At 62.0% G+C, this 26564-nt stretch overlaps 1 protein-coding gene across 1 annotated transcript in view; it reads left to right on the top strand.

Annotated features, from left to right (window-relative positions):
- Nucleotides 1-2361, top strand: part of TIAM1 (TIAM Rac1 associated GEF 1) — a 228237-nt gene extending 225876 nt beyond the window's left edge. Inside the window, exon 29 of the mRNA XM_054577830.1 lies at nt 526-2361. Within this exon, the coding sequence (XP_054433805.1) occupies nt 526-995 (470 nt within the window). The 3' untranslated portion in view covers nt 996-2361. The remainder of the gene's footprint in view (nt 1-525) is intronic.
- Nucleotides 2362-26564: the final 24203 nt, after the last annotated feature.

Genomic DNA, 26564 nt, shown 5'->3' with positions numbered 1-26564 from the left:
GGCTCATGCGGGGTGTGTCCGCGGACAGGGACTGACTGAGACCCTGGGAGCCACTCCTCCCGCGGGCTCTGTTAGGGGGACGCATGCCCTCAACCCGGCCGCAGGTCCTGGAGGAGCGGCGCACTGCATTTCCCCGAAAGCAGGTGGCAGGGACCAGCCCGGACGCCCCCCAAGCCCTGTGCCGCGGGAGGTGGTTGGGGCGGGGTGCCGCCTGCCCCATGTTCAGAGGTCCGTGGGAGCGCGGCGGGTCTCTGCGTCCCCCTCCTGCAAGGCGCACAGGGCAGAGGGGTGCCCCCGCCTCCCCTAACCTGCAGCCCCGGGTCCCTCTGTGTCCCCTCGCCCTTCCGTCAGCTGCCCTGGCACCTGTGTGAGCTGAAGTCTGCGGGACGGACGGGTGACGCCTGGGCCGAAGCCCCAGCGGCGGCGTGCTGCCCACCGCGGCCGGACCGTGGTCTGCGCGGTGCCGCTGGCGCCCCTCACGTGAAGCGCACGGGTGTGTTTTCCTGTCTTTGTGTGTGTGCGCAGTGTCCGCCCCGAGCAAGTCTCTCGGCAGAAGGAGGCGGCGCCTGGCACGGAACAGGTTCACCATTGATTCTGACGCCGTGCCCTCCAGCAGCCCGGAGCGAGAGGCCCAGCAGCCGCCTGGCGCCGGGGACACGGACCGGTGGGTCGAGGAGCAGTTTGATCTCGCACGGTACGAGGGGCCGGATGACGCCAAGGAGACCGACATCCTCAGCGACGGCGACGAGTTCTGCGAGTCCGCAAGGGGCGCCGATGTGGACGGGGACCTGCCCGAGCGGCTCCAGGCCGCCTCTCTCAGCCGGCGGGGCGGCGGCCGCCGGAGCCTGGACAGTCACGCCTCCCGCATGGCGCAGCTCACGAAGCAGGCGGCCCTGCCGGGCGCCGGAGGCGGCCACGACCCCGCGGGCGAGGAGGTCGTCTGGGTCAGGCGGGAAGACGTGGCCCCGTCCCAGAAACTCAACACGGAGATATGACCGTCCGCCGGAGAGCGCGTGTACATACTTGTCCCCGCCCTGCCCTTCCTGTCCCTCCTGTCCCCTCCAGGACGAAACTGTCCCCTTGGTTCGCACTCTTGCACACACGGTTCTGGCAGCTGACTTTGCTCGGAAGCCATGTGCCGCCCAACTCATCCCCCTAACAGCACCAGAAAGGATGGCTCAGAATCTGAAGTGAGCGCGCGTCCCTCCTCCTGACCGTGGCCAAGGGCTTTTCTTCGCTCCCTGTGAATCAGGGCCGGACGGGCAGAGAGAGGCCCTGCAGGACCGGCGGTCACGTTACCCCAGGGGGTGCTGGTCGGCGGGGCGGCACCGACGGAATTGTGACGAGGTCACCCTGTCTGAAACCAGTCCGAGCATCCCCGGGGGGGGCATGCAGCGACGGAGCCGGCGCACGGCCACAGGGTCCCCCGGCTCCTTCCTCCCAGGCGCCGGGTCCGCCGTGCGTCCTCAGGATGTGCAAGGGGACTGGGGCGCTTACGCCCCGACAAGCCTCTCCTCCCTTCTGGCCTGGTCTGGGGCTGGTCCTACGTGACGCCAGTGTTTGGAAGCTCTAGTTTTGCATAGAATTATAAAGATGCCAAACTCTTTGAAAAGAGATCCAAATTTATCACTTGAAAAAGAAAAATGCTATTTTTTTGTATTTTACCTGAGAGGCAGGGCACAAACAGATGAGAACTTTACAGTGTTAGAGTACCTGAGCCTAGGAGCGAGGGCTTCGCCTTTGCAGAGAGGGCGGGCGTGCGGTTTTATGTTCATGTGTACGAACGGCTGGCAGGCTGCTCGTGTTTCGAGACATGGTTTTCCCAGAAGACTGTTCGTTCGTTTGTTTGAATCTCTGTGTGAGGTGGGTGCCCGGTCGCCGCAAACAGGGCTTCCCGAGGGGGCGGCGTGTGTGTCTGTTGCCCGTGGGTGCGGGGCTCCTCGCGGGGGTTGCCGTGGTGACCGTGGGTGTCCCTCGTGCCGCCCCTTCATCCGGAGATTGCCTGCCCTTCCCTGACGCTCCATAACCGAACCTCTTAACCACCTCTTCCAACACGTGTCGTCTTGTGTTTAATGCTTTGTTCATGCCAACGAAACAGGGTAAACATGCTAAAAATCTAACGTTCTACACAGGTTTCCACGTAGGGAGAACAAAATCAACTTAAAGCACTTTGGATTTTTTTTTTTTTAAAGGTTTATAGCTTTCCCACCCCCACTTCACAATGTCCACTTCCTAAGAAGGATTTAAATAATATGAAAACTTTCTTTTTTGAGAAATTCTCTATTTGGTGTTTGACACATCAGTAGGTACTTTAAAGACCTGAATTTTATAGTCGCTCTAGGGGTTCTATTTTATACGAACGAGTCGTGACTTCATATTCCCGGAGTAGAGGTCAGACCCTCCCGCCCGCCCCTGCTTGCCTCCTGCCCCCGCGCCCCTCCCCCGGCTCTCGGGCTTCCCGGGCTTTGGGCTTGATCCTCTGGGAGTTTTATTCTATGAAATTTTTGCTATACTTTCTGGTTTTCTGAAAAAGCTTTAGAGCGGTTTCCATGCCCTTTGTGTCCGCGCACTGCGCTCGCCGCCCCGGGCCGTTGCGTGGGCGGGAGGCGGGAGGCGGGAGGCGGAGCCCGGGCCCGCGAGCCGTGCTGGGGCCCCCGGGGCGGCCGGCCGCAGGGGGTGCCGTGCCGCGTGTACATAGGTCATGGCGTGTCTATGTCCAGAGTTCTTATATATTTCTTTTATAAGCTGAAAGAAGGTCTATTTTTATGTTTCTAGGTCTATGAATGGAACGTTGTAAATGCCTGTCGAACAATAAAAGCATTGGAAAGTGTGTGCAGCGTCTGGGCCTTTTTGGGTCAATGGCAGCGATTGGCGGGACAGAGTATCTGGGAGGAGACTCCTGGGGGCGCCTTTCTGTCCCCAAATGCGTGGGCTCACCAAGCGCCGGCTGAGTCGGTGGAGCCCGAGGTGGTTTTGTGTTTAATGTGCCCTTTTTTACGAAGGCGTGACTGTCGCGTTAGTCCCGCTGTCCCGCGGGATGATTCGCTGTCACTGCTCATTGTCCGCGCCGGGCGCCGCACGCAGGTGCCGAACTCCCGCGACAGGAACGTCGGCGATCCCGTTTCCGTGCCCCTGGCAGAGGCTCAGCGCGCTGTTGGCCGCGGTCACGTCCCCAGGACCCACGCCTGCTGCCGCTGGAAGCTGCTGCCCTCCGCGCCCCCGCCCGTGGCCCCCCCAGCCCCCCTCCCGCTCCGAGTTTCTGCTTGTTTTTCAGGGTCCGCAGAGCACACCCTGTGACGTCTGTCTTTCCCTGTCAGCAGAGCTGGGAGTGCTCACCAGACAGAAAAAGCGCCGAGGCCGCTCGGCACCCCAGTCTCCCGCCTCAGAGGAGAGGCAGTGGCTCGGCAATGGCTCGGAGGAGAGGCAATGGGTCTGTGCCTGGGCGGAGTGCGGTTCCCGCCTCCCGTGCTCCCCTGGGAGAGGCCAGGAGCCTGGGGTCCCTCGGGGCGGGCTGGAGCACGGAGCCTGGCCTCGCTGCCGGGCCTCCCGCAGACCCCACGCCGGGAGGGGGGGCGAGGCCCTGGCCTCCTCAGCCGGCCCTCGCCCAGCCCCTCTCCCCGTGCTCGCCCCGGCCCTGGCGGAAGGTGGATGCCCCCCACCTCCAGACGCCGGCCGCGCAGGCTGCATCTCAGCAGTTTGCTCCCTGGCTTGGGTCGTGGGCCGACAGCATCCGCACCAGCTCCCTGGGGCTTGTTAGAGATGCACATACCCCCCCCCCGCCCCACGCAGACCCAGGACCTGCGTTGCAAGGCCCCGGCAATGTCCATGTTCAAGCCTCCAAACGTCCAGGTCGGGAGGCTCGTGTTGGGTTCTTGTTTTCCGCATGTCCAGGCCCCGCCAGGTGCACTTTGGGGGCGCGACGGAAGCCCACTACTTGCCCCGGGGGAGTCACCCCAGCAGTTCCTGCTTGGCCGGGAGAGCGTGAGGCATGGCTGCGCCCCGTCCTGCCGCTGAGTCTGCCAGCGCAGGGGGCCCGGGGACTCGAGCCGGCACAGAAGCACCCACAGCGCCTCGCCTCGGCTGCTCCCCGGCTGCTGCCCCGCAGCCGGCAGGGAACGCGCCGGTCCACCCCTGTCTGGGGCTGCCTCGCTCTGGGGGCGGGGTCCTCCCTCTGGTCTTGGGTCCATTTCCCGGGAGCCATGACCGCTGTCCTCGTTGGCGGCTCAGATCGGCAGTGGCCCCCAGGGCTCCCCGCCGAGGGCGCCACTGCATCCGGGCCCCTGGCGCCCCGGACCGGACTGCGCTGGGGTGTTGTCAGGACGCCTGGCCCGCTGTGGCCAGGTCTCTCTCCGGCCTGGACCCCAGGTGTCTCTCCACTTGTGTTGGGGGCCGGCCTGGGGGGCTGGCGTAGACAAGCCCTTACTGTTTCTGGACTTCCTGTTGACAGCCCAGTGTTACCTGCCTTTCACGGGCACCTTCTTCCCTCTCTTCCACAAACCCATCCTGCAAGATGGGCAAATGAAACTACAGAGGAAAATGGGGGCCAATCCTGAGAACATTCAGCTGCATAACCATAAAGCATGTGGGGTCAGAACTGCCAGCTCACGGTCTCCAGAGGCTTCTCTGAAGGCATCAGTGTTCGGGGGAAGAACGGAAGGTTCAAAGCACACATTGTGCCCCGGCGGGTGCGGCTCCGCGGACTGAGCGTGGGCCTGCAAACCACAGGGTCGCTGGTTCGATTCCCAGCCAGGGCACAGGCCTGGGGTGCAGGCCAGGTTCCCAGCAGGGGGCGCAGGAAATGCAGCCACACATGGGTGACTCTCTCCCTCTCCCCCTCCCCTTCCCCTCTCTGAAAATAAAATCTGTAAAAAAACAAGCCGTACACCTCACGAGTGCGGGGGCTGTTCAGATGCAGACCCTCAGGGCTGACCGGGCAGGAGGCGGCCGAGAGCGGCCATGGTCCGTGGGCGGGTCCAGCTGGAGCGCGGGCAGGGCTTTTACACTGAGGTGTTGCACTGGTTTTCTGGGATAGCAGTAGGGCGGGTACCAGTTCTGTAGACCCTCAGCACCCACGCAGCTACACCCAGGCCGTGGCAGCTGCGTGGAGGGGCCAGGGGGCAATTCCGGGCTCTTCTGGAGGAGCCAGCAGCCGCGTGCAGGCGGCGGAAGGCCCTTCCGGGTCCCCCCTGGGGACGTCCTCACACGGGTTCCCTGCCTGTAGCGAGTGAGCCCGCAGACGCTGAAGGGAACAGCAAGGCTCCCGTCGTATCTGGGACACAGCACCCAGCGGCCTGCGGCCGGGACCCCCTCAGATGAACGGCATCAGTCTTGGGGCTGGGGTCCGAGCAGCGGGGTTTACAAAAATTTTTAATATTTAAAAACAAAATTTGACCCCGGCGGGTGCGTCTCAGTGGGCTGAGCAACCAGCCCGCGAACCACGGGGTCGCTGGTTCGATGCGGGCCCAGGTGCCCAGCAGCGGGCACGTGAGAAGCAACCACACACTGATGTTTCTCTCTCCCTTCCCTTCTCTAAAAATAAATAAAATCTTAAAAAACAAACCCAAAACACCAGACTGTGACGCCCGAGCTTCTATTCACTTTATGTGGGTGGTACGGCGGCCCAGAGCTGCTTCCGATCAGCCCCGTGAGGCGATGCGTCATCCTTCCCAACGGTCCGAGGGCACTGGAATGTTCCATTCCGTCCCTGAACTGGACCCCAGGAATGCAGTGCAGCCACACCGCGCCCTGCTGGTCCGAATGATGGAGACATTTGCCTCTCTCTGATAGATACTTACAAGGTACCTGTCCACATGTGCTGTGTGGTGGCTGAAGGAGACTCTCCAAAGGCCGAGGGTCCTAGTGGGGAGAACACAGAGGGTGTTGGCGCCCGATGGGCCGAGGGCTGCGTGTCCTGACGCTCAGACTCCTGGGTTCCGGGCCCCAGTTACCGAACGAAGAGCCACAGCTCCCAGCGGCGGAGCTCACTGTGCACAGGGCGGCTGCCTGCCTCCAAGGGGACCCCCTGGAACCCGAGCCTCGGAGGAGACGCGGGACTGGGAGGCCGTCAGGCCAGACCGAGAATGGGGTCACCGCGGCGCGGGGGCACTGGCGAGTGCCACTTGATCAACCGCTGTGACCGCAGGCTGGAGTCTCACCTCCAGGCGCTGACTGTGAGAGCCCCCGTGGGCTAATTTCACGGGCAACAGAACTGTTTTTAACCTGTCTGTTCGCACAAACCGCTGCTTCTCACCTAAGCAAAGAGGTGTGTACAAGTGTTGCAGACCTTAGAACAGCCACGAAGGGGCGCGGGCAGGCGGGCAAGTGACGCGGTCCGCGCCCGCCTGGGACCAGCAGGTGAGAGAGCGCAGCGGGGCGCGCGTGCTGACCGGTGCGTCCGGGGCGTCCGCGGCCCGGGCGCGGCGGGACCCCGCTGACCACAGGCGAGCAGCGCGCCCGTCTCTGCTCATAGCTGGGTGGGAAATTACCGGGTCTCACTCACGTTGGTAACTTGAAAGTCCACCGGCCTAGTGGACACGACGGAGAGGCGGCTGGGGGCGTCACGTGGACAAGCCGAAGTCCTGCCCCCGAGGCGCTCTGCCCGGCGCGGCCCCGCGCCCGCGTCCGGAGAAAAGGAGGCTGCAGGGAGGGCGGGAAGCAACGGGGAACCCGAGCGTTTTCAGGGGCGTGAGAGCTAAATTCGGGGTGCACTGAAGTACGATCACTTGATTTTTTGTTTTTTAAATTAAGAAACGTAAGTTCAAATTTATTCAGTTTTTTATATTAATATAAACCAAGAATATGTTAAAATGAAGGGATACCCGCTTGGTTGTCCCATTAGCCAGTTTCTTGTTCTTCATCAGAGGGCGACGGGCAGGGGGCCTCCTGCCCGGCGGGGTTTGGGGACCGGCCGGCCGGCCCCGCCCCCACTCCGGTGCACGCGCACCGGGCCAGCTCGCGGGTGCGGGTGCGCGTCCGAGCGGCCTCGTCGCGCCTGGTCTACGCCGCCCGCGGCCGCCGCCTGGCGCGGTTTTAAGGGCCACGAAGAGTGCTTTCCGCTGGACAGGCCGCAGGCCCTCGGCTGCTCGCCGAGCCAGCGGGCGCCTCCCCCGGATTCTCCGATTGCGGACGTGTGGGTGGGCGTGGCTTTGGGCCGACCCCAGCGAAGCCCCGGGCGGGGTCGTCCGCCCGCCGCGCTCGCCGGGCCCTCGCGCCCCTTTCCCGACTTCCGAGCACCTCGTCGCCCAGCGAGCGTTCTCGGACCCGCCCAGACCCTGTGCGGCGGCGCCGGGCGGGGGCGCGCGCCCGCGGTCGGCGCGACAGGCGGAGTCTCCGGCGCGAGCGGCCGGGGCCAGACCCCCGTGGAGGAGCCCGGCCGGCAGGTCCCCCGCGCGGATGGACTGTGAGAACGGCGCTAGATACCCGAGGACCGAGACGCCGTGCCTGCTTGTTTGAAAAGGACCAAGCGGAACCTCCTGTCAGGCTGTTCGTGCGGCGAGGCCCTGGCCGGCGTGCCTGGTGCGTCGGGCGTCGCCCCGCAACACGAAAGGTCGCCAGTTCGGTCCCCGCTCAGGGCGCACGCCTGGGTTGCAGGCTCGGTTCCCCGTCGGGGCGCGGACGAGAGGCGACCGGCCGATGTTTCTCTCACGTTGACGCTTCTCTCCCTTTCTCCCTCCCCCTCTAAAAATAAAATGAAATGAAATCTTAAAAGAAATTAAGGTGCTACCAGAACAAGGTGTGTTGACCACCCACAGTCCACGCTTTTTGCCAAAAGAGCTTGTCCCCAGGCCGGACCTGCTGCACCCCCCCACCCCCCGCCCCCTGGCGCGTGTCCTTTCCTGGGCTGATGCGCAGGGGAGTGTGACCTCGCGGGGAGCTTGCGGAGGGGCGGGTGGGGGGATGGGGCCGCAGGCAGGCCCCCCCCGCCGCGCCCCCATGGGCCCTGGCTGTCCCCCGGCTCTGCGCTGGGTCCAGACGCTTGGAAGCACCCGGTGACTTCCGCTCGGCCCTTACTGCCCTGCCGCCCGGGGGACGCCTCTCTGGCGCCCCTGGTGGTGGGTCAACAAGGTGCCGCCTCTTACCCAGACCCCAAGGGACCTTGGGGGCCCCCTTTCCCAGCCCTGTCTCATCCATCAGGAGGACGGAGGCCTGAATTACTAGTGTAGTAGCTGGGGGAGGGGAGACTCTGGGGGCAGGGCCCAGGGGTGGGGAGGCAGCCAGGGCCTCGGAGGCGCTGAGCGGCGGTGGGTGACGGCCCCGCACCGGCTGCCGGGGGAGTGTCCTGCCACTCGCTGAGCCCGAGAACCTGGGCACTCGTCTGAGCTGCAGTCGTGCATGGCCCTCGGGCTGACGCTTCCAGACTGAAGCCCTCGCCCCGACCCCCCGATCCCCCGCACCGTCTTGTCTCGGGGTCCGGGGTCACCTTCCGCTGAGCTCACTGTCCCCCTGGCCCCCCACGTCCAGCCCTCCCTCGGGCCGGCCCACCTGGGGCGTGGACCTCGGCCGGCCCGGGACCAGCGTCGCCTGCGGCACCGTCCTGGCTTCTCCAGCGGGGGACCGGGCCCCTCCCGACCCAGCACGCGGGACGCAGGCCCACGGGCCGGGGCTGGTCTCCCCCACTCCATGCGCATCCCGGACGGAGGCTTCGGTGGAGGAGCAGCCACGGGGCGGGGGCATCAGTCCTGCACGGGGCTCGGGGACAGCACCCCCACCAGGAGGGGCCGGCGCCACCGCGCCCCTCCCCCCTCCCCCCAGCGCTTCACCTGCCCCCGTGTGGGGTCCTAGGAAGACGCCGGGGGCAGGTGCCGCCGAGCCGCCAACGGGTGGGAAAACAGGCTGTCGAGCTTTGGCTCAAGGCCGCCCACGTCTGTAAACCTGCTTTGCGAACGTAGCCGAGCCCACGCAGTTTAACTGTGGGCGTCACGGCCACGGGGCCAGTTTCTAAGCCGTCCTCCTGGGGACGTTGGCTGCGAGCTGAGGTTGCTAGTTTATGGGGCTGGTTTTAGTGCACAATGGCAGCTTTAACCTTTGAATGCAGTTCTTTCCCTTTTTTAATTGATGTGAGAGAGAGACACACCGATCTGTCGTCCCACTTACTGATGCTTTCATTGCTTCTGGCTGCGCCCGACCGGGATCCAGCCCACGCTCCTGTTTCAGTTGTAGCCTCTGAAGTTGCCGCTACTTTGGTGAGCAACAGGCGTTCATGCCTTTCCTCCCAGAGGCCAGCAGAGGTCGCCCTTTTACCACGAATATTTCCAGGATGGCCACTCAGGACGGGCGACCAACAATTGTTCTTACTGCCCTGCTCCGAGCCTGTCCTCTCCTCCTCGCGTGCCTCCTTCTCGTTCTCCGCTCCTGTCAGTTCTGCCCGTCAGTGCCAGGTGTCCCAGGAGGACAGCGAGGCCTCTGCCAGAGGGACCTTGCCCGGGCAGGCCAGACGAGGCTTTGGAGGGAGGGACTGACCGCGGCGGGCCCATCGAAGGGACAGCGCCGTCCCGGGGACCCGTGCCCGGCGCTGGCAACGCTGCCCGCAGGCCTCCGCGCCGGCTCGCGCTCCGCGCGCTCTCTCTGCCCTTCGGCCCGCGCTGCCCCCCTTGACTGGGGAGGGGCAGGGCCCTGCCAGCCCCCCAGGGCGGCTGCCCCTTCTGCTGACGGTGCCGCCAGCTGGGTCGGGCGCCTTCGATTCGCTGAGTTTTCTGCTCCGCTGTCCTTGCAAATCAAAACCCTGGGAGAGGCCGCCGCTCCCCTGTCAGTGTGGCCGTCGTCGAAAGGACACCACCCGTGGAGCGCTGGCGAGGCCGTGGAGAGCAGGGAGCGCTGTGCGCGGTGGGTGGGAACGCAGGCCGGCGCAGCCACCGTGGGAGACGGCGTCGGCCTCTCCAACAGGTAAAAGTGGACCCGCCCGACGAGCCAGCGATTCCACTTCTGGGTATTTTTCCGATGGAAATAAAAAAGAAACCCATTTAACTCGCGAAGACAGAAGCACCCCCATGCTCTCGGCCGCCTTATTCACAGCAGCCGGGACCCGGAGCAGCCTGCATGCGCGTCCACGGGTGAGGAGAGTGAAGCGTTATCTGCATAACAGGCGTGCACACCGTGGGGTATCGTTCAGCCACGAAGGAGGAACCCGGCCCTTGGCAGCACCGCGGAGGAAGCCCCAGGGCGTGTGCTGGGCGGAGCGAGCCACACGAGTGCCCTGCGGTCCTGCTTCTCTGCGGAACCTCAAGAACCCAAGCCGACCGTTCCAGAAAGGAGCTCAGGGGCAGACCCAGAGGACAGGTTCGTGGTGGCCGGGGTGGGGGCGGGGTGGCGGGAATGGGCCGAGGGGGTTGGCCGGCTCAGGCTTCCGGGCGGCAGAGAAGCCCGGGGGCCGGCGGGCAGCGCGGCGGCCGAGACCACACCGTGCCACGCGTCGCCGGCAGAGCAGGAGCTCTGGCCTCGAGGAAGAAAGAGAAGAGCTGTGACTCCGGTCACACGCCAGCTCGATTTGTTATGGGGTCAGTGTGCAATACCTACGAACATCAAATCGTTGCGTTGTACGTGTGAAACTAATAGAATGTTTTAGGTCAATTAGACCTCAACTTAAAACACCGGCTTCTGAGTCCCAGCCATGCACCCCCCCCACCGCGGGGCGCACAGGCCGCGAGCCCCTGGCCCTGAAAGCCGGGGGGTGCGTGGGCCATGCCCCGGGGAAGCCGGCCGTCGGGGGATGTGGACAGGGCCTTCCCGGGGGGCCCTGGGCGCTGGGTTTTGTGTTGAGCAAGCTGGGGGGGGCAGGACGGAAGGCGCCCCCCCATTCTCGCGGGACAGCAGGTTAGAAACTGGACCCGCCCCCGGCCGGCAATGGGCTCAGGCTTCCCCACCCGCGGTGCTCCCACAGCCCGCCCCACGCTCTGTGGTCCTGAGGGGCTGGGGGCCCAGCCCTCCGTGGGAGCCTGAAAAGTCGGGATGTGAGAGGCACAGTCCAAACCCTTCCCTCCCCGGGAGCAGCTGGGCGGGCGCTCCCTCCCGGCGGCGTGGGGCATGTTTTCGGGAGAGCGCGCTTTCTCCCGGACCGGCGCCGGAGCCTCTCAGCCGGTTCCCAGTCCCTCCCAGACAGAGCCAGGGCCCTGAGGCTGGGCGCTGGGTGTGTGCCTGGGTGGGGGGACCCTCCAGGAGCCTCTGGAGGTGTCCCCTTGGTCTGGAGTCTCTCATGTGTGGACGTGGCTTGGTCGCCCTCTCAGCCTCGCGCCTCTGAGCCACCTGTGCCGCCAGCATCTGACTGTCGCCGCGTCGGAGATCAGCGCTGACACTCCCGGTGCTCACTCACTCGTTTTAGCGCCTGAGTTCCGGCCACGAGGAGGGAGCGGAAAGGACAGTCGGCACAGGGACGGGAAGCCACAGCCGGCCGTGCCCAGCAGGCAGCGAGGGCAGCCGAGTCAGCCTTGCTCGGGGATGACGCAGCGCGGCCGCTCTTGCCCACGCTGTGCAGCAGGTTAGACGTGCGGGGAGGGCGCGCGGCCCAGCGGAGACAAGGCAGGCGGGTTGGGCGACCGAGGGCCGAGGTGGGGCCTGGCCGGCACCGCCTCTGGCCAGTCTCCACTCTCAGCCTCGTTGCCCGTGACCCGGGAGTGCCCAGCCCGGTCCGATCCCGTGCGACTCCACCGGAAGCCATTATTATCATATGAAATGTTTCTATCGCTCATGTTTGCAAAATGGGTTCTAAGTAAGCGGCTAAGGATGGCCCATCCCAGCCTTCATCGCGAGCCCTGTAGGGCTCCGTTTCTAAAAAGAAAATACATGTGATTATCTTTTCTTTTACATCGGCCTGTTTCTATGAATAATAAACAGTGGAATCAGGGTTTCCCTGGAGATCAGAAAGGGAGAGGCTCTGCCAGCTCGAAGCTGGCTCTCCCGCGCCCGATGGCAGTGCCGGCTTCGGTGAGGCCGTGGCTGCCCGTCCCGGGGGCTGCGGCTGGTGCCTGATGGTGACCCCGCCCCAGGGGAGCTTCGCACACGCAGCGCGGTGACAGTGACGACGGAGACTATGGGGTGACTGGGCGGACACGCGGGCGGGACCCCCATCCCCGGGGGCGCCTGCTGCAGAGACCGAGTCGGGGCACAGCCTCTCGCGGGCAGAGGGGGCCGCAGGGGGCTCGCCAGCTGCAAGGGAGGCCCCACGAGGGGAGCGGCAGCGGCCCCCGGTGCTCTTCTCTCCTTTCCTTACACAAGTCAGCGTGGCCCTCGGGTGCCGCCCCGGGCGGCTGGCTGTCAGATTTCCGCAGGAAGGCACGGGGTCTGCTCCGGGGCTGCCGGGAGGGCTGCCCGGACTCGCAGCTGCGTCTCAGCCTCACGCACGGGCCGGGACGCCTCGTCGGGGTCGTTGGTGGGCGGCAAACGCCCGTGAGATGGACGGATGGCGAAGCAGCGGCCAGGGGTGCCGGCAGGGGCTTCGCGGGGGGACAGTTGAGGGGAGGAGCTGGAGAGACGGTGCTTCCGGCTGCGCCGCCGGGCGTGTGCGGGTGGCAGGCGGGGCTCCGGGGCCAGCACCGTCCCCGGGGAACCCAAACTGCATGGGAATCCAGCGAACGCCTCGGGTCCGCGAGTGTCGGGGGTCATCCCAAAGTTTTGCACGATTAAGGTGAATGAGATTTTTTAATGCAAGTCTGCGCACCGCCCCCCGTCCCTGCGCGTTCCGGGGGGGCTGGCGAAGGTCGAGCTCGGGACGCTGCTCTCGACCCCCAAACACGGCTGCAGTCCCTGGTCCGGGCGCGCCTGCGGGGGCTGCTGCGGGGGCTGCGCTGTGGCCGGGGCGTGGCCGTGGCCGTGGGTGTGTGTGGCCGTGGCCGTGGCGTGGAGGCTGTGGATACGGCTGCTGGCGTCCCCTGTGCTATGAGGTTGCGATTCCCCGGCTTCTCCTGAGGAGTGGATTCGTCCTTCCGACCCCTGGGACCTCCTGCTTTCCCGACCGGTGACACTCTGAGCTCTGAGGGCCTCTTACCCGCGGCGTGAGCCCCGCAGCTGCTCCCTGGACCGGCCACGCCCCCCGCAGAGGCGGACTCTTTACCGTCATGGCTCTGCTCCCCCGGCCAGCGCCAGGGCAGCTCCCCCGGGGGCTCCGGGACCCGGCCGGCTCCCCTCTGCCCGGGGCCGTCCTGCGGGAGGAGGGAGGTCCTGGGGAAGTCACGCCTGTGCCTTTGCTGCCTGGGCGGCGCGGGGCCCCCGCCCTGTCCCCGTGCCCGCAGTGAGCCCTCGGCCACGCTTTCCGCACCCTCTGCCGCGCTTCTCCTGAAACTGGGCTGTCTTGCATGTCTCCATTTTTAAACAAATCTGTTGGTCTAACCCAAATGTAAAAATGATGGAGAAATGGAAAAATCAGAGGCAAGCGTTCTCCACTTGATCCACGACGCTTTTCCCCGGGCCGACAGCCTTCCTTGCCGCCCGCACACGCTGGCGCCGCCTCCTTGGCGTGCGAAGGCCCCCGCGCCGGCAGCGGTTCGCTCGCCCGGCCGCCCCTCCACAAACAGGTGCCCGGCGTGAATCCACGAATGTCTTCTTTACCTTGTAAACATAAGTAAAAAGACGTTCACATTCCCAGGTCTTCTTTTTGAAGGGAACTTCGGGAGAGAGCACCCAACCCCCGTTCCATGGCTGGGTTTCTTCGGCAGTCCCTGTGCCAGGTTGGTTTTAGGGGCATGAAAGTGGGAACTGAAGATTGTTCAATAAAAATAAACGTGCTGATTGAACCGGCACCCCCTCCGGGCCTCCCCGCATCTCCGCAACTTTGACAAGAACCCCCGTGGCCTTACAGTAAGAGCTCAGCGCCCCTTTCTCGGAGCCCCGTCTCTGCCGACGCGCTGAGTCGCACCGCACCCTCTCCCCGCCTGGTCTGTACTCTCTGCCCGACGAGACCGTTGCCTGGTAGCGTTCTGGTCGGCGTGGCCTCCCCTGAGGTTTCTAGGCAGAGGGGAGGCCTGGGCCGGGAGGGAGCCACGCTCCCATGAGGGGCATCGACTCCTCCCGCCTTCTCTGGGGCGCCTCCGCCGACCCGGCCGCGCTCCCTGTTCCCGGATGTGACCCGCCCCCGAGGTGGGCGGCTGGGGAAGTGGTCCACCTCGTGCCAGGGCCTCCCTGCCCTCCCTACCCGGGGAGAAGCCGCTTTCGTTCAGGCCCCCAGGATTCTGGCAGATGAAACCGTCCTCGACCTCTGTCCCTTGAGCTTTGAGCTGATCACGGTAAAAATCAGTCCCAGTCCAGCGATGAGGCACTGCAGGCAAAGGACAGGCCGTGCGCAGTGGGGAGGGACAGCCGCGCGCGAGTCCGGGCTCAGGACAGGCTGCCGCGATGGCGCTAAACCCCCGCGGCCGGGGTCGTTAGGAAAACTCATGTCTCTCCGTCTTGCCTGGTTTGGCAGGGTTGTTTTTTGCAGTCACCTCTCCTTGATTGGGGCTCTGTCGCCTGATATGTGGCCCTGCTTTGCTTTATTTAAGCCTTTAGTGCGTGTGTTTCATTCATTGATCCAAGTCAACAAAACCAGTGCCGGCAGGACAAAGCCACAGCCGGCTTCCTGCCGGGCTTCGGACGGTTCTCAGTGTTGCCCAACATGCGTTCATTCGCTCACGTGTGCGTCCATTCACTCCTTCACTCCTTCACTCCTTCATTCCTTCACTCCTTCGCTCCTTCATTCATTCACTCCTTCGCTCCTTCACTCCTTCGCTCACTCACTCCTTCGCTCACTCACTCATTCATTCCCTCCTCCATCCGCCCATCCACTCATTCATGCATCTCCTCGTTCACTCAGTCACCCCTTCAGTCACCCTTCCTTTCAAACGCTACCCACCACGGCCAGGCTACGGACCCCGGAAGCACTTGGGAGGTGGTTCTGGCTACACCCCTGCTCTCAGGTAGACGGCCTCTGCAGAAAGGAACGCTCAGAGACGTACAGCGACTTATCTGGATTTGAATAGTGAACCGGCCAAATCACGCAGCTGGAATTTGAAACCAGGTGTCTGCACAAAAACCCCGCCCTGCGCTTTCGCGGCTCCCCCGCCGTGGGCGGGGTTTCTTGGCGTGCCCTGCCCAGGCCGCGGGAGCCGGTGGGTGACGATGGGAGTCGCTCCCGTTGGCGCCTGGCCCCGGCCGTTCCGGGGTGGCCGCGCCGGGTCGCACGATTCCTCAGGAGCAGAGAGCCTTCTTGAAGAGAGAGGGGTCAAAGTGGGAGGGAGACCCAGGCTCGGCAGCTTTGAAAGGGTGGGGCCACGCTGAGGGCTCTGGGCGGCGAGCCCCCCGCGGCCGGGGAGGCTGCTTTTTTATTTCTCCTTTAGGCAGTTTTGTGATTTATTGGCATAAAGTTGTTATTATCTTTTTACTATTTGTGGCGTCTGTAATTTTGTTCTGTGTCCATTCCAACATCATTTGTTCGTTCTTTTTTCTTGAGCAGACTTGTCAGATATTCATCAATTTTATTCCATCAAGAAAAAAACACAAACAAACCTGGTTTTCACATGACCATTTCTCTCCATTGTATGTTTATTCTCTATTATTTTATTAGCTTTTTTTGCAACCTCTAATGTTATTTGGATACTTAGATAAATTTTTGGCTTTTTAACTTTTTTATTATAATCACATTATACTACAAATTTCATTCTCAGCACCACTTTGCCTTCATTTCACAAGGTTTGCAGCACATGAAACATTTCTGTTATTATTCCAATTCTAAATATTTTATAATTTCCCTTGTGATGTCGTCTTTGACCTATGAGTTATTAAATATGTGCTTTTATATTTCCAAACACATGAGGATTTTCACCTACATCTTTGTTATTATAAGTAATAATTACATAATTGCTTTATATTAAAAATGACCCACATATCAATTCTTCGACATTTTTATGGGCTCACTCTGGTAAGCGATTTGTTTTTATATTTTTTATGTACTTAAAAATATGTATTTTGCAGACACAGTGTCCTCTGCAGGTGCAGTAGATAACGTTTTGTATTTGTATTGTTCAAAGTCATGTGTTTACTAATTTACTTTGTTTGACTTCCTATTGGGAAACGTTAAAACGTCGCCCTCTAATGGTGGAACTGCCAATCTCCCGGGCGCTTGTCTGTTTTCGGTTCCCTTTGGTGTCTTGCACCTGAACACCTTCTTCTGAAGGTGGTGCCGAGGAGAACAGCGCGAATGCACGGGGCTCGATCAGGGCTGATCTTCCGCGGACGGCGGCCCGCTCGGCCGAGGCCTTGCGGCGGCCCCGGAGCCCGCGCCCCGCGCCAGGCCTGGGCAGGGAGGCCGCGTGGAGCGCCGGCGGGGTTGGCGTGCGCTTCTCGTTTGGGTTTCTTGTTTTGGGGTGGCGACGTTGGGTTTTCCGTGCGCTCGTTGGGGTCCTTACATGAAGCCCGTATTCCTCTCAAGACACAGGTGAGGTGTTCCCTTGTTCACGACTGCCGGACTGGGCCGCCCCGCCCAGGGGACAGCGTGAGGCTGAGGCCCCGGTCAGGGACGGTGGGCGGGGCAGGCCGAGGCAGGACCCAGCTGGCAGGCGACACCTGTCACAGGGCCCCTCAGCCCCCACTCCCTCCCGTGCGGCTCCTTGGCCTCTGAAGGAGGCGGGGAGGAGATGGTTTCTAGGAAGTTTCGCTTCCGAGGGAAATCCTGCCGCTCAGCGTCAGCGGCCCCCCGGAACCAGTAGATGACTTGACACAGTCGTGGGCAGGCGTGGCACCCGGCCCGGACCCCGGGGCCGCGTGTCGGAACCCTGGCCAGCTCGAGCCCTGCACGCGCTCCGGACGGGACGGTCACTCCCTCTCCGCTTCTCAGCATGTGCCGGCACGGTGCGTTCCGGGCTGGCAGAGATGAGGTCCCTGCGGAGCGCCACACCAGGACGCAGGGGATGAAGGGGGCACGGGGACGAAGGGCGGGGGGAACACGCCGTTCCTTCCCGAGGGCAGCCGCGGCCCGGGGCGCAGCCGCCGGTGACTCGCTTCGCGGCGGCCGCTGGCGTTTGCAGCAGGAGCTCGCGTTGATCATCGCGATGATCTGACCCTCAGAACAGCTGCCGGTTTCCCATTTTCGTCTGCTCTTTGCAATGCAAAGAGGAAGACAGTCACTCGATGCAGGCCGACTGCATTTCCAGTGTACGGAGGCTCGTCGTCCCTGGCGCCCTGTGGAGATGCGTCTTGAGAAAACCGCGAGTGGGAACAGGAGAGACTGGTCCAGCTCCTCGCCCGCGACCCCAACCTCAGAATCCCTCCTGCACCTCCTCCCAGCTCCGAACACGCTTGCAACAGGCGTCCCGGGCCTCGGGCGTCCGGCGCTGCCGCCCAGGCTGGCGGGCGGGGCGGGGGCTCGGGCGGGCCGCTGCCCAGCGCTGCCGCGGAGACCGGCGTTCCGAACGCCGCCCAAAACGGGACCAGACCTTAGCGGCGGCGTGGGCGCTCACGACGTTACAGGCAGCTGCAGCGACCGGAGGAAGAGTTTCTGATCTTTATCTGTGATTGGCTAAAATCCCAAGCTCCACATGGTAAAATATCACAAGCATCAATGATTTGAAAATTTCTTTTGCAGTCTATTCATCCTTGCTCTACTTAAAATTCTAATTTATCTTCAAAACCGATAAACCCTCGAGAGAGCAGTTACTTCTCCGTGTAGATGGTTTGCAGAAAGGTTTCAGACGTTTGGTTGGTGGGTACGAACACGATTCTGGGCGGTCCACCAACCCCCCGTTACTCGGACGTGTTACCAGCAGGCGCTGACTCCCCGGACCACACGTGGGGCCCCACGGGGGGCCGAGGGCGCGTCGCGGGGCGAATGTGCTGCATTTCGGGCATGGCCGCGCCTTCGAAGCCTGTGAGTTGAGTCGGCTGATTGCGACTGAAGTAGAAAAAGAAATAAATCTTCAGGCCTTTTACATCCTTGGCTAAATTTATTCCTAAGTTTTTTTTTTAATGCAATTGTAGGTGGGTTTGTTTTCTTAGTGTTCCTCTCTGATAGTTCATTATTTGTGTATAAAAATGCAACCAATTTCTGGGTATTTATTTTGTATCTTGCTGTTTTATTAGGTTCACTTGTCAGTCTTAGTGGTTTTTTTAATGGAACCTTTGAGGTTCTCCATATACAGTACCTTGTCACCTGCAAATGACGACTGTTTTACTACCTCCTTTCCAATTCGGAGGCCTTTTGCTTTTCCTCCTGGTCTGATTGCTCCGGCCAGGACTTCCAGAACCGTGCTGAACAGGAGAGGTGAGAGCGGACGTCCCTGTCCTGTTCCTGATTTCAAGGGAAACACTTTTAATTTTTGCCCGTTGAGTATGATATTGGCTGTGGGTTTGTCATATATGGCATTTATTATGTTGAAGTATGTTTCCTATCTCCTACTTTGCTGAAAGTATTTTTAATCATAAATGGGTGCTGGCTTTTACCAGATGCTTTTTCTGTACCTGCTGATATGATCATGTGATTTCTTAAAGACCTGTATTTGGAATTATGACACCAAATAAAGAATTGAAGAGGATATGAATAAGTAGAAGGACACACAGTGTTAGTGGATAGAAAGAATTAACATCATTGAAATGTCCAAACTACCCAAAGCAACCAGGAGATTCAAAGCAATTCCTATCAAGATACCAATGACATATTCCACAGAACTAAAACAAATATTCCAAAAATTTATATGGAACCACAAAAGACCCCAAATAGTCACAGCAACCTTGGGAAGGAAGAACGGAGTTGGAGGAATCATGCTCCTTGATATCAAACTATGCCAACGTCACAACGCTGACTGACACAGAAAACACATAGGTCAATGGGGCAGAATCAGAGGCAGAAATTAACCCGCCCTTTGTGGTCAGTTAGTACAAAGGAGGCAAGGACATACAATGGGGTACAGATAGTCAATGCAATAGATGGTGTTGGGAAAATTGGACAGATATGTAAAACAAACAAACAAACAAACAAACTAGAATACTTCCTTACACCATGCACCACGGTAAACTCAAAATGGATTGAAGGCTTAAATGTTAGACTCAAACCATGAAAATCCTAGGAGAAAACAGAGGCAGTAAAATCTTGGACATTTCTTGTAGTTTTCTGATATGTCTCCTCAGACAAGGGAGACAAAAGAAAAAAAATTAACACAGGGGACAACATCAAACTAAAAAGTTTTTGCACAGCAAAAGAAACCATCAATGAAATGAGAAGACAACCCACAGAACGGGAGAACATATTTGCCAATGATCCATGTGATAAGGGGTTCATGTCCAACATTTATAAAGAGCTCACACAACTCAACACCCCAACTCCCCACAAACAAGCCAATTAAAAAATAGGCAAAGAACTTGGTAGTGTCTAAACAGGACACATGAATGGCCCATAGACATACGAGAAGATGCTCAATGTCACGAATCATCAGAGAGATGCAAATTAAGCCATAAGGAAATACCGCCGCACGCCTGTCAGAACGGCCGCCGTCAATGAATCAACAAACAGCACACGCTGGGAGGCCGTGGAGCGAAGGGAGCCTCGCGCGCTGTGGGCGGGAAGGCGGGCGGGGCAGGCGCTGTGGAGGGCAGCGGGGAGTTTCCTCAAACAACTGGAAAGGGAACTGCCTTGCGACCCAGAGATTCCACTTCTGGGAACATACTCAAAGAATCTCGAAACACGGGTTTGACAGCATGCACGCTCCTCTGTGTTCGTTGCAGCATTATTCACAGTCACCCAGGTTTGGACGCCACCCAGTGTCCCTCAGCAGATGCGTGGGTGACACGGCTGTGCGGCATTCACGCCGCGACCGCTGCTGGGCTGTGAAAGGGAAGGGACTCTCCCTCTTTGTGGCAGCGTGGACGGGCCGCGAGGGCATTGGGCTCCGCGAGACAAGCCAAGGTGCCCAGTGATCTCACTCATACGTGGAGTCTGAGGAACAGAATAAACTAACAAACAACATGACAGCAGACTTACAGGGACAGAGCCCAGACTGGCGGCTGCCAGAGGGGAGGGGTTGGGGCTGGGAGGAAAAGGGGAAAGGGACTGAGCAAGAAAAAACGTATCATCAAAGACCACAGCGTGTGGTGACCAGAGGGAGAGCGGCCGGGACGCAGGAGAGGCCGAAGGGGGGTAAACGGTGGTGGGAGGAGGGGCAGACTCGGCCTGGGGTCTGAGCACACAGTACGACAGGCAGAGGATACGTTGCAGAAGTGTGTGCCTGAGGCCTATGTAGTTTTATTAACCAAGGTCACCCCAATAAATCCAATACAAATTTAAAAAAATCTTTGGGAACAACATGCACAATCTGACAGTACAAATTCATGCCATTGCGGGCAAAGAAACAGACAAAGCGGATCCCGCTGTGGTTCACCAGCCGCGACCGCGCATTCCGTCTGCGCGCCCAGGAGCCAGGGCCCGACCCAGGGCGGAGCCGGCGCGGAGCCGCTGCAGCCGCCTCACACCGCGCGGTTGCCGGCTCCGTCCTCCCCCGCGCCGCCCGGCCTCGGAGCCGGGAGGGAGACCGGCCGGCGGAGCGCCCCCTGAAGCGGGGACCCCAAGGAAACCTGAGCGAGCGCCGTGCAGCTGGAGGCGAACCCCGAGAGGGACGGCAAGTCCAGTGAGAGGGGGCTGGGTGATTGTGTCCAAGGGCTGTGGCTTTGTCCGACGGTCCTTTGGAATCTTCGTTCATTTTTCTGGCCCTTTAGAAATGGGTCCTTTCTCCTATTCCTTTAACCTGGTGTTGACCCGATTTCCTTAGAGGGTAATTTCAGCTCGTGCATTTTTCTGTGTCTGAAATTTCTGTTTGTGTCTTTCTTTCTTAATAAATTTCAGCTCTCTGATGAAATTCTTCACCTTGCCGTCCGTATTTTTCAATCAGTCACATTTATGTTAAAAACGCAGTCAGCCGTCGGCATGTTTCTACTGTTTCTTTTCTTTCCGTTTTCCCCCTTTTTGCAGTCACTTGGCCTTGTTTCTCCGCATGCCTGCAGTGCTCTGATTGGGAGTCCGATGTCACGTAGAAAAGGTTACGGAGGCTGCGGAGGAGGTCACCGCTGGGGGGGGGGGCGGGGGGCGGGGGTTTGCCTTCCCTGTGGGTCGCGGGCGCCTTGGGAACAGGCCGTCTCGATCCAGCCCTTGGAGGGTCCGGTGGGATCCTGGTCGCCCCGTCCCCAGCTGGGAGCCTTTCGGGGGTCTTCCCAGCAGCAACAACGCCTGTCCGGCTTCGGGGCCCTGAGCCTCTCCTCCGCGCAGCTGAGGACGTGGCCGCGAGTTAGGGTCGCCCCGGCGCCTCCCTGCCCTCCAGGCCCTGGCCCCCCGCGCCCCGCTGGCTTGCTTGATGGCTCCGGTTGCCAACAGCTGCTTTCAGGAGCAAGTCTGCTTCCATAGTTTATGCAAAGGGGCAGCCGGCTGGACGGAAGCCATCCCCGTTGGGGGTTGAAATGTCACAGCCCGGCCTTGCACTCTCTGAGACGAGCAGGCACGGGCGCTCAGTCCTCATCACTCAGCACAGGAAGCGCACCTTACAGCCCCAGGGAGCGCAGGAAGCGGTGCAGCAGCCTGGATGCGCTGGGCAGCCCCTCACCCTCGCCCCTGGTGGGCGCGCAGGGAGCCCAGGGCGGCGGCAGCGCCTGCTGATCGGCTCCTAACGTGGGCGAGGGGTCCCAGCGGTCCTGGGGCAGATCTTCAGTTCTGGCTGCAAACTCCCTTCGCGGGGTCGGGTCTCCATCACGGGCGTCCTGTTCGGCGGCCTGCAGAGAAGTGCCGAGACCGGCAGGCCGCCTCCAAGGCCCCGCTGCGCCGGGTACAAAGCCGTCCGCGCCAGTGGCGCCGACAGGACCGCGAGGTCGGCGTGACTTGGTGTACGCTGCCTTCCCCGCGCGGCACCTGAGGCCTTGCCCCCGGGCCTCGGACTCGGCCTGTCTCTGAGGATCGCCATTCAGCGACGTCGCGGATTCCATCCCAGTAGTTCCGTCAGGAGGAAAGGCTTCACGGTGTCGCCAATTGATGGACACTCCCCGGAACACAGACACGGGGGAGGCGTGGCTCACCCCGAGTCAGAGCCGGGGCTGGGCACGCTTCTCGGGTGGGCTGGGCCTGGCCGCTGTGGCGACCGCCGCACCACAGGCCCGCGCCGTCTCCCAGCCGGCGGGCCAGGACCGGGGCGGGGGCAGGGCCGGCCTCCGGAGGCTCGGGGGTCCTCTGTCCCAGCCCCTCTCCCAGCTCCTGGTGGGGGCTGGTGACCCTGGGCTCCGGGGCCTGTGGGAGCGTCACCCCATCTCTGGCCTCGTCTTCGCGTGGCTCTCCCCACACGCACGTCTGTGTCCAAATGTCCTGCCTTTATAAGGACCCGGTCATTTGGCTTGGGCCCCCCCCCCCTTTCACTACGACCTCGTCCCAACTCACTATACCTGCAACGACCTTGCTCCCCCACCAGGTCGCCTCCTGAGGTCCCGGGGCTGGGACTTCAGCGGAGGAAGCCTGCGCCACGCAGCTCAACCCGTGACCCTTCCTCTGGCGTGAGGCCCCCCGCCCCCCGCCCCCCGCTCTGCCCCAGCCTCCGAGCCCCCTGTCTGCGAGCGGGAAGGCGCAGGCGCAGTGCCTCGCTCACCTCGCTCCTCCGGTTCGCTCGGGGGCGGGGCCGCTGCCAGGTGACGGGCGTGGCCTGTTCTGCGGTGGACCGGTCCGGTCCGCGCGCCCTGCTCCCCGGAAGGGCACCCAGCTCCCGCGGCCCCGTCGGGCACCACGGCTGGGGCGATTGATGTCCCCTTTTTAGAAACGAGCATTTTTATAGCCGCCCACCTTCAAGCTGCTAATGAAGCCAGGCTGGTGGAACTTCGACAGGCACGAGAAAACCAAGAACGCTTCCGCCGCATCTCAGCGGGGGAGGGACGCCGGCAGCCTGCGGGGGAAGCCGTGGGCCCTCAGAAACCGGGGTTTGAAAAACCGATGGGCATTGAGAGGCACTTGTTAAAATAATCAGCGGCAAAGCTCTGCATCTCAAATTATTCCACATTGTTGTCAGCCTGATCACCACGCGTGAAGCACGTTCCAGGGACACAGGAGGTGTCGGCGTTGCTGTGTGTGGGAGTGTGTCTGTGTGCGTGTGTGTGCGCGCGTGTGCGTGTGCACATGGGCCCCCCGCTCCGAGGGCAGGTGACTCTCATTGCTTCCTTAGTGGCCCTCATCTGGGGTGATTTGCCCCCCAGGGGACATTTGGTGGCACTGGAGACATTTTCGGTTGTCACAGCTCGCGGTGGGGGTGCTCCTGGTAGTGGGTGGGCGGGGGGTGCTGCTCGGACCCCGCCTGGCCCAGCAGCCCCCACCCGCCCCCGCCCCCAGGAGATGCCCGTGGTGCCGAGGTTGGGCAGGCAGCGTTCCCCACGCGGGTGCGGGCGGAGGCGCCGGTTCTGCCGGTCCCCTCTTCCCACTGTGCCCTGGACGTCGGTGAAGACCCGCCCTGTGCTCCGGGCGGAGGCGACAGGGCTCACCGCTGAGGTCGCTCTGCGGAGACACCTCGCCTGGTCCTGCTTTAACTGCCCCGGGGACGAGGGGGCAGCCGGGACTTAGCCGGGACTCCCTCTCCCTCCTGCTTCCCTTTGTTTCCAAAGCGCTTGACCTGGGGCAAGTCGGACAAGTGGCTCCGTGTAGACTCCCAGGGGCTACACGCCAAGGCGTCCAAGAACGGTCTGTGGTAAGCCTTTCATTTTAAAAGGAAGAATTGCTTGAGGTTAACCCAAGGTGGGTGGAGGATATCGGGGACCCAAATCTGGTGCCCGTTCCCAGGACTCTCCCCAGCGTCCGGGAGAGACAGGCCCGCATGCTGGCTTCCCCACTGCTTGGAGCCGCAGGCCCCTGCGGGAGCCCAGGGCGGGCTCGTTGGGTTTTCTCGAAGGCCCTTCGCAACGTGCGCGGTCAGGTGATGGTCACACGTCCCACACAGACCCTCTGAGCTTCCCCCGAGGGAGCGAAACAGCAAACATGTCCCCCAACCCTGTTGAAGGAGTTTAACCTTTCCCCCGCGTGGCGTGTGTCAGAAGCACAGCGGCGCAGCGGGCAGAGCGCAGACACCGCACCTGGGCTGCGCGGGCGGGAGCCCTCGCCAGCCAAGCTGTGCGGCCTCGGGCCGTGGCCCAGGCTCCCTGCGCGGACTTGCCAGCTTTCCCAGGCGCTGGAGGGCCGCAGGGCTGTCCGGCTCGGCTTTGGGGATGAAACGAGCCCACAAAGGCCTTAAAACAGTGTCGCGCGCCGCCCGGACTGCACGGCCCTGTGCCGAGAGCCCCCGGCGCCGGCCGTTGGCGGAGAGCGGGATGGGGCGAGTGGGTTAGGACAGGTTGGAGCGGTAGAACCTTCCCGTGACCTGCACTTCTTTGTGCGTCTTTTAAGAACCGAAGAGCAATGGAGTCAGTGTACGAGAGGCTCTCACAGGATTAGTTTTAGACGCTGACGTGGAGAAAGGTTTAATCTTACACTTGAGAGAAGTCATTCAGGTCACAAGAGGACCCCGTGCCTGGGTGGCGGGGACCCCGGTTGCGCCTGCGGGCTCGTCGGCGGGGGCTGCGGGGGCGCGTCCCAGAGTGTCCCTGCCCCCGGGGAGCCCGAGGCGGGCGAGCCGGCGGAGGGGGCTGTGGGGCTCAGGCCCCTCCGAACGCGATCGCTCTGATCATGCGTCCGAGGAGGTGCACTCGGCCCTGGGAAGCCCCCTCCCCGCCCCCGTATTTAAGTGAAATTATTTTTAATTACTCTTCAACTATTTTCCTGGGAGGTCTTAGACTCGAGAATGTTCTCTCTTTCCCTGTGTCTCTCTTGTCTCTTTCAGGAGCATCCAGGCTGGGCTCCTGAACCAACCTTGGGCAAGTTCATCCCAAAGTCATTTCCTCTCGGAATGTTTGCAAATGGGGCCCAAAGGCGGCAGCGGCGGGAGGGGGGTGGGGGGACCGTGGCGGGGGGGTGGTTCTGGGGCAGAAGTCCCTCAGCAAGGGCCCTGCCCGCTCACCACCCTGTGCCTGTCCCCGGCACGCCCTGCCCGTGCGTGGCCCGGCCCTCCCTGCCGCCCCGGCCGCCTGGAGGGGCGGGCAGCTGCGGGGGAGGGGCTGAGCATTCGCCTCAGCCCCTGCCAGCAAACCGAGGGGGCCAGTGGCAGGCGCGACACCTGGCAGGCGCTGAGCCACCAGGCAGGCGCAGAGGAAATGTGCCCGGCGTTACGGGGAGGCCTGTGACAGTGAAGGACCGCCACGCTGCAGACGCTGCCCGCCCCGCCCACATGGTCGCGGGCCTGCCTCGGGGGCAGGGGGCGTCGGCCGCTGAGCCAGCTGGTCGCTGTGCCCAGGATGAGTCTGCGGTGCAAGAAGGAACCCCAGAGCCGGCGGCGGGAAGTTGGCTCCAGAACCTGGGGCTCGGGGCAGCCAGGGCTCAGGTGAGGGGTCACTGTGGCTCCGGCCAGTGCCATCCAGTCCCCGGAAGCTAAGCCACCGGTCCAGCCTCACTTCCTGGGGACTCCCTGGGAAGGAATCTGCTTTCCTAAACTCCAGTCTCAAAGCAGCTCCCTGGGAGGGGGGTTTGGGGAAGAGATGTCTGGGCTCCGAGCTCCGCACTCCGGAGAGCCACGGGGCCTGGGGACCGGCTCGGGGCCCGCGGGACGGGGGACCCAGAGAGAGCAGCGGGGTGGGGGGGAAGGCCACAGGGCGGAACGTCGGTGTAAAGACCCGCACAGGGTCCCCGCTGCACAAACCGGGAGGCCCAGCCACTGCTGGACCCCTGGATTCCACACACAGCGCCTGCGGTCGGCTCCCGGGCTCCCTCGGGCCGTCTGACAGGAACGGCTTTCCCGCCCAGGGCGCCGCGCGGTGCCGGCTCCCAGGACGCCCCTCCTGACCCCGCCCCCACTGTGCGCAGTCCCCCCAGCTCTGGGGGGCCCCCCGCCGAGCCCCCTGCCCGCACGCCCTCCGTGGCCGGCCCTCCTGCGCCGGAACCTGCTGTTGCTGCTCCGTGTTCATGCGTCGCCTCGTGCGACGGAGCTGCCCGGTGTCCGGGGGGCTCCCTCTGCTGCGAAACAAAAAAGTTCTTCCTCGTTCCTGGGAACGTTGCCATCGAAACGGGTTACTTCAGGACGAAGAAATCCACTGCAGCATTTCCTTGGAAACTCGAGAATTCCTGGACGGGGCAGGGAGGGTGGCCGAGATTAAAATCTACTGAAGGCTTGATAATACGGTAAGTGCTTGGCGTGACCCCATTTCATTTACATTCTCTCATTTAATCCTAAAACTAATGCGTGGGAACGATGGGCATCATTTCATAAAGGAAGGCACAGACGGTCCGGGGGGACTGCTGGGCCCGAGTGAGCTGGGGGGGCTTCCCAGCCGAGCCCCGGCGTCCGCCTTCTCACCGGCCCCCCCGAGCGTCCGGGGCGGGAGCCGCCGCCCCAGCGCAGACCTTCCTTGGCTCCTGGGCAGCTGCTCCGTTCTGATTCTTGCAAGAGCCGGTTTTAAGCAGAGCGACTTCGTCTGTGTGCAGAATGCATTTGAAAAGACAAACACGGCTACTGAAATGGATGCCCGAAGCGCAGAAAGCTGGCACAATTGCTACATGAAATTCTTTTTCCCCCTGTTTT

Source organism: Pteronotus mesoamericanus, unplaced genomic scaffold (assembly GCF_021234165.1).
Source record: "Pteronotus mesoamericanus isolate MK-2021 breed Mesoamerican mustached bat unplaced genomic scaffold, CSHL_Meso_final contig_116, whole genome shotgun sequence".
Taxonomy (NCBI): Eukaryota; Metazoa; Chordata; class Mammalia; order Chiroptera; family Mormoopidae; genus Pteronotus; species Pteronotus mesoamericanus.
This window is presented reverse-complemented; position numbering and strand designations above follow the sequence as displayed.